Source organism: Pinus tabuliformis, chromosome X (genome assembly GCF_031772625.1).
Source record: "Pinus tabuliformis cultivar Carrire ecotype Pingquan chromosome X, CPIR1, whole genome shotgun sequence".
Lineage (NCBI taxonomy): Eukaryota > Viridiplantae > Streptophyta > Pinopsida > Pinales > Pinaceae > Pinus > Pinus tabuliformis.
Window position 1 is genome coordinate 6,824,528 of NC_142308.1, and position 7,425 is coordinate 6,831,952.

The window sequence follows — 7,425 nt, forward strand, 5'->3', positions numbered from 1 at the left end:
AGCAGCAAAAAGGGTCTTTTTCACCTCAATTTACCCTACATTAATTGTCAATCCAGGCACGATTTGTTATCTCAAAAAGTGTACTCAGTCTGAGGCGGTCATTTGTCAGAGTATTGCTAGTAGTATAGTGCTTTTGAATACAAGAGTAAACGGATGCTTGAAATAAAATCTACTTTCAAAAAGAAACTTTTAGCACTCTAAGATCTAAATCATTCACTTAGAAAACTACAACAACTTATCAGTCAAGGGTGCAGTAATAATAAATCATCCCTTTGTAAACTGATGTAATTAAGAAGAAAATCAAGGAAAAGATCATCAACCTGGGAACTGGACAACAACTGTCAATGTTCACTACAGTTTCAGATCATTTGTGCACACTAAAGCAATGATAATTCAAATGGCAAGAAATGGAACAGTGACTAATCTATTAACTCAATTGAACAGCAAAGCTTTAACCTATGAAAATGGAACAGTAATTGCAATCTTTACTTAGAAATGATTTAAACAGCAAACGGAAATAGGACATCAAATTGAAGGAAGCTATGAAATATTGAACAGCAACTTAAACCAAATGTAAATGCACAGCAAACTTAAACCAAATGCTACACACAGCACTTTTCTGTTAAAGGAACAACAATCTGAGTTTCGGCACAACAATAGTTAATCCCAGTTATCAAGAAACAGCAATTGCGATCACGGTGGAACAGCAGTTCCAATGAATAGAAATCACATTTGGAAGTAAACCATAGATAAATAGACAGTGATACCGATTTATAAATACGCAACACTGTTACTCTGTAATCGAACAGTAATCGATAATCTGTTAAGGAACAGCAATGTTATATAATAATATCAGTTGGGCAAAAGAACAACAATACGATATAACTTCAGAACAAGTAGCATAACATTCCTGTGCAGAGAATAACCTTATTATTCGAATGGGAATCGAAATATAACGGAGCTAATACATGAAATAAGGATCAGCAGATTACTAAACAAAGTAGATAAGAGAAAGCAAACCACACATGACTTGAAATCAAGAATTAATGGTACAGGAAGCAAGTGATCCACCAAGGCTGGGCCCTTAGCCTCCAGGGACGCACTGCTTATAATTACTCCAGAATCAAAGATGGAATGGCAACAGGATTTATATATTAAGCATCAAAACAGAGTTACAGCAAATCGCTCTTTTAGAGAGAGTTGATGATCAAAGTTTCAAGTACAATAATGAATTTCATAAAAACAACAATAGTCCTCCCGGGCTAGCAATGCTGCCCCTTCTTATAGCAGCCGAGCAGAGATATCAATGATACAGAGAATCGTTAAGGTAGTGATCCCTCAGGATCAAAGGATCCTGAGGGATTCGCCATACTATTAGCTCTCAGTTATCTTCTCATTCTCTTGCGCCGATTTGGTATCTCCTCTTCCTTTTCCTGGTTTGTACGCTCCAATCTGGATCTTCTTGTTTGGATGTGGTTCCCTGTCAAAGGGACAGCAGTTGATGGTGTCTTGTTGTTTCCTTCAGATTGGTGATTTCCCATTTTCCCCTTTTTTGCATAGAAAAGGGTAATTATTAGTCATCTTACGTTGCACACAAATCTTCTAGATTTTATCATAATCTCTCGTCATATACCTATTTCATAATGTAAAGGAGTTATGAATTTAAAGAAAGGATGACAAAATAAGTGATAATAACATACCTTCTCTAGTGCTCAACACTCTAGAACTAAGGTTATTTATATACTCTGGAAGTTGTTGAGTTTATAAACAAATTTTTCCTTCATACTTATCCTATTAGAAGGTAATCTATGTTCTAAGGACCAATTTGATACCCTTACCTTACAATTTTGAACTCTGACTGATCAATATGTAAATTTGGTTTCGATTCCCATAAAGTAAATTATCTATGTTTTCTTATACATATTTGGGTCATGCTTGTGGTTTCATTCTCGATTGATTAATGATCCACAGAGCTATTGTAATTCTTGTTGTGATAGTCAAGCTTTAAATAATTTTTACACAGTTTCCTTATAATACGTGTTGATTCCAATTTAGTACATATCTAGGGATTGGTAGATTTGTGGACTGTGAGGTATATTTTGTTTTAGTTCTCTACTTTGAGTTTGATATAGAAGGTTTTTATTAGGACTACTGCTTGAGAAAAACTAGTAGATCACCAAATATTTTCTTAATCTAAATTTCATTCCAGCATTTAGACTCTTGATTTAATGCTCAACTTTTTATTTTAGTATTTGGTTTTAGGAAGCTAAGAACCATAACTAGAATCTCTTATTTTTCAAATCCAACTTGAAAATGAGTACATGAATGTGGCCCTGAAGCAACAAAAGATTGTATTTTGGAGCTAAGCCAAGGGATCTGAGATAAAAGACTAGCTAGAAGGATCTTAGATCCATGCACATTTTGTTTCAATTTTCACACTTTGCTTTATATCTTTAACATTACATATGAGTTTGAGTTATTCTTTTGAATCAAATTAGAAGATAATTATTTTAGTTGTTTTAAGAAGTAGATAGCTTTTATGTTTCTTGCACATATGGCGTTTACAACTCATAAGTTTATGTCCCAGATTGACATGGGAAGGGTTTTTATCATGACATTAAAATATCCCAACAAATGACACTTCTATATTCTTATTGGCCAAAGATTCCTCTTATAGGGCTTGCATAGTGGTTTGAGACCCTATGCATGTCCCATGCCTTAAAAAAATATTTCAGTCCATAAGAATGAAGTGTAAAGTACTATGGACATTCCACTGGAACAATTTTTCATAATAGATCTTGCAATATTCTTAATTTTTTTATTATTCAATTTATTTCCTAAGATCCCATTTTTATTATTACTAGCTTAATGCTCAAATTTATGAAAATAATCAAAAATGAAAAAACAAGCAAATGAACACGCCATCCACAGAAATAAACACAAGATGTATCCTATGAGACTTGATAATGGAGAAAACCTAGCGAGAAGGTGAATGGTAGGATTTAACCTCAGTGGAATATTCTTAATATTCATATATCTAGGGTTAAGATTTACCTCATAAGTAGTTATGCCATTGCTCTTTTAACTAAATTGATTAATTTAAAAAAATATCATGTGAACATGTTTCATGAAATCCTTATCATCTATTTATTAATTATCTTGATAGACATGCCTATTTTGGAACAAGTTTCTGAGTTTTAATTTTAATTTAATTATCAATAATTACGAGGTGGATGGTAGGATTTAACCTCCATGGAATATTCTTAATAGTCATATATCTAGGGTTAAGATTTACCTCATAAGTAGTTATGCCATTGCTCTTTTAATTAAATTGATTAATTTTAAAAAATGTCATGTGAACATGTGCCATATGAATGTAAGTTTTTTGGACATGTGGTATTAGTTAGGCATGATATTGGCTCATTGTAACAAAGTCTATTTATAAAATTAAAAATCTCCATGGTAAATGTGAGTTTTTTGGACGTGCAGCAAGTTACGGTATTGCCTAGTATTATAACAATGCTTATTTATAAATTAAAATCCCCATGATAAAGTGGAGTAAATTTCTATAATTGAGAATCTTGTTACATGTTTTTTAAATATTATAGGTTTAATTCATATATTAATTCTTCTTATAATAATTAATAGTAATATTAATAATTTGAAATAAAATTGTAATTTAATCAATTTTTATAATTTTTTAATCTTGGTGACTCAATATGTATTATGAGGGGAGTGTTATAATGTTTTTGGTGCAGTCTAATTTATAGACGAATAGCATTTTTCATGCTCATTTTTCTTATTAATTTTAACCAAAATTCGGCAAAGTTTTTAAAAACTTGAATTTAAGTTGTTTAATTTATAAAATTCTAGTGCCTTAGGTTTAAGGGTCTTGAATCTATTTATGCATTCAAAAATGTATTGTAAATACAAAAAACTACATTCTTGCTTGAAACTGTGAAAAAAATTATTTCACCCATAAGTTAGGCTACACTTTATGTTTACCACTATTTAATTTATACGACTAATTAATAATTAAATTAAAATTATGAAAATATTATTTATAAATACGTTTATGAATATTACATTTTTTAATTAAATTATTTTTATAATATTAAATTAGTGGGAAAGCAAAATGTTATTTAGTTTTTTATTAACCATAATCTAAATTGTTTTACATGAATTTTATTTTTTTTCGTTTTTCATTTTTCATTTTTTTGAATTTTTTTTTTATAAAATCAAATTTGCTGGTCTATATTTAATCCTGAAAATAAGTAGTCTGCCAATAATTATATGACTATTAAATGAGCGAGGTAGTATATGTCCAGCCATTAGCTAAAAAAACTTATTTGTTACTTATATTTAAAAGTAACCATTTGGTTGTACTTTTTAAATTAAAGAATCATCTAACTAAGGATATCGTGGACCATTTTTCAAATTTAAATTAACTAATCATCTAACTAAGGATACCGAGGACTATTTTTCAACTCAGTACATCTCTGAGCGAAGTCAGTAAACCTTGACAAAAAGTTCCTAACTTGTCATCAATCTTTCAGCCACAGTAAGTGCAACAACCAGTCAACAACAAAAAAAATTCACCCAACGCACATAATTGACAGATATATTGGAAATCAATGGCGTTGCCTGTACAAATACTGTTACATGACTAATCATCGCTGGGCAAAGCCACTGGAGTGGCTATCAATTTCAGTGAGCAAAGCCACGAGTTTAAAAACTTCCTCAGTTCAGCATGATGTGATGGGAACATCAATTAATTGGACCAGTCCAAGTTACAGACAGTTGAATATCCTTGGTAACTGTCGTGACCCAGAACCATGAGATAGCTGTAGAATTCCTCTGACATGACAGTCAAATCATCCATAGCTTCCTGACCAGTCTGTTTATGGTCGTTTGCACTTGACAGCTTATCCTGCAATATCTCGGACTTCTGGGAAGGGGACTCTGTTTCACTCTTAATCACCAGATCGAACTCATGAGTTGAAGGAACCTTGGATTTCGAAGCAGCATCGCTGCAACATGAATTATTGCTTTTGGGGCCATTAGTAGGTGTCATTAATGTATCATTTAAGTTATCATCTGAGGTGAATATCTGTTCAGATTCCTTCGGTCCAGGCCGAGAATGCTTCATGGAATGAAGCTCCTCTGTCAACTGTAATACCTGCAATCCATTATACATACATTGGTGTTTCCAATTAGACAGACATCCCTGCAAATCAATTAAATAAAACTAGAACAAAATTGTCAACAATGAGAAGATGACTGCAATCCATTACACAGACATTGGTGTTTAAGAGTATGAGTTATAAAAAGTTTTGAAGTTCCAATGCAGAGAAATAGAATATATATGTCTCTTAAATTTTACTAGTCAAATTGCTGTAGGGAAGTGGGTTCTTGGTCGTACAAACAACAGTTATTTCATACATCAATTTGATCTTTAATTTGGCTAGGATGTTGTATTTCATTAGTTAAGGTATTAATAGACTCATGATTCCAATTTTCAGGTTTAAGATCTATTTTTATATTATAAAGAATTTATTAAAAGTACTAGCTATTTATGTAAAAATGCATTTTTAGTTTCAATGATTAGATTAATTTGTCTAGAATTATATTGAAGTTCTTTGATCTTGTTGCTAGTTGTTGGTGATTATGAGTTAGACTTCTCTTGAGGAGAGACCAGTGATTTACTCAATTTACCACGGTGAAATATGGAAAAGTACTTCAAAATTTCTCAAGCTTTCTTTCCAAATAAAAAAAATAAAAATAAAAAGAAGCAAAGCATTCAACTAAATTTTCTTTGGAAAAAATGAGTATCTTATTCTTCTTGCAGATTTAGAGAATATTTAGAAATCCTATTCAACCAAATTTTCTTTGAAAAAAATGGGTATCTTATTTTTCTGGCAGATTTAGAAAAAATTTAGAAATTCTACTGACAGCAGTGAAGTCAAACAATTCACCCTAGCTGATACAGAGATATCTGAGATCTGCAATCAAGATAAGTTCAACAACAACAACCAAACAAATATTCATCAAAATCAAACAATTCACCTAGAATCAAGATAAGTTCAGCAAAAACAAAATATTTCAGTTGACCAGACTCACCTCCAGTTCCAACTTGCGCTTCTCTGACACTGCTGTATGATACAGTTGTTTAAGATTATGGTAATCCTTCTCCAGCCGCTTGGCTTTCCACCGTGCCCTGCGGTTCTGATACCACACAGCAACTTGTCTGGGCTCGAGGCCAAGCTCAGCAGCCAACTTCTTCTTCCTGTCAGGGCCCAGCTTGGTCTCCATCTCGAAGCTCATCTCCAGTGACTTCACTTGTTCGACAGTGAGGCGCTTGATCTTTTTCTCTTTCTCATAATCTGGACAGATCTCATCGAATGAATTACGAGACTTGCAGACCTCATACAATGGTTGAATCGATGCAGGCCTGCTGGCTGGATGGTTGACCATTAAAGCAATATCCAAGTTTCCAAATGCTGAGGACATGATCACTTTTAATCTAATGAAAAAATAAAAACCATTCAATTTGTCTACCCACATTCAATCCTCATTGCTCAGTGCTCAATCTCATGAGCCAGTTACCATTGCTGCCCTGTATTTACACACTGATATACAAACTCAGGACAGTGTGATTCTTTATATATCCTATGCCTGGAAGCAGACATATGGGTGTCCCATGATCACCTATTATTCAATTCCTGATTGGGATTAGTGCCACCGCAATGGTGGTGTGGGTTGAAAGCGATGACAATTGGAGTTCCAATCCAAATTCACAGGGAATGAGTAATAATAAAGGGATTTTTATTACAACTATGGGTAAAAGTTCAATGATAGTTTAAATTTTGTGATAGTGAAGGGATGAAAATAATATAATTGTTATAGTTGAATTTGAAATTGCATCACATCTTATAATTGTTATATTGGAGTAATTTAAAAAGTTTTTTGGGTTAATTTTGCGAAGATTTTTGAGAATTATAAGTTGTTTAATTGTGTGGAGAAATTCTTTTTAATTCTAATATAGTAAAGATGTTGTAATGTTTTGTTTTGTTTTATTTAACATTTGACTCAATTAAATTACATAAAAGTAAAAATAAATAGTAATTAAAATAAAATAGTCAATTTACCATCAAGTTTTTAGAATATAATATTTTAAAATGTAATAATTTTTTTAAATAATATAATATTATTATTTTTAATTCGAAAAAAAAAAAGAAAAAAAGTATTCTAACGTATAAATGAAATGACCTTTTTTACTATTTTTTCCTGGTTAATTTTAATCAAAATCTGATAGAGATTTTTAAAAACTTAAGTTTAAATTGTTTAATCTTCATAATTGAAGTGTCCTAGGGTTTTCAAGGGGTTAAATCCATTTATGCATTCAGAATTGTATTTTGAACAACA

General features: G+C 31.7%; 1 protein-coding gene across 1 annotated transcript; it reads right to left on the bottom strand.

Annotated features, from left to right (window-relative positions):
• Nucleotides 1-4,594: 4,594 nt before the first annotated feature.
• LOC149138008 (uncharacterized) lies at nt 4,595-6,746 on the bottom strand. Its single transcript, XM_089449918.1, has 2 exons — nt 6,121-6,746; nt 4,595-5,179 (listed from the first exon to the last, which is right to left on the bottom strand). Exons 1-2 carry the CDS (start codon nt 6,562-6,564, stop codon nt 4,772-4,774), a joined length of 852 nt encoding a protein of 283 aa, XP_089306044.1. The 5' UTR covers nt 6,565-6,746; the 3' UTR covers nt 4,595-4,771.
• Nucleotides 6,747-7,425: the final 679 nt, after the last annotated feature.

Coding starts and splice junctions, on each gene's coding strand:
- LOC149138008 (XM_089449918.1), bottom strand. CDS start 6,564: ATGTGGGTAGACAAATTGAATGGTTTTTATTTTTTCATTAGATTAAAA. Junction 5,180..6,120: donor AGCGCAAGTTGGAACTGGAG/GTGAGTCTGGTC, acceptor AATGGATTGCAG/GTATTACAGTTGACAGAGGA.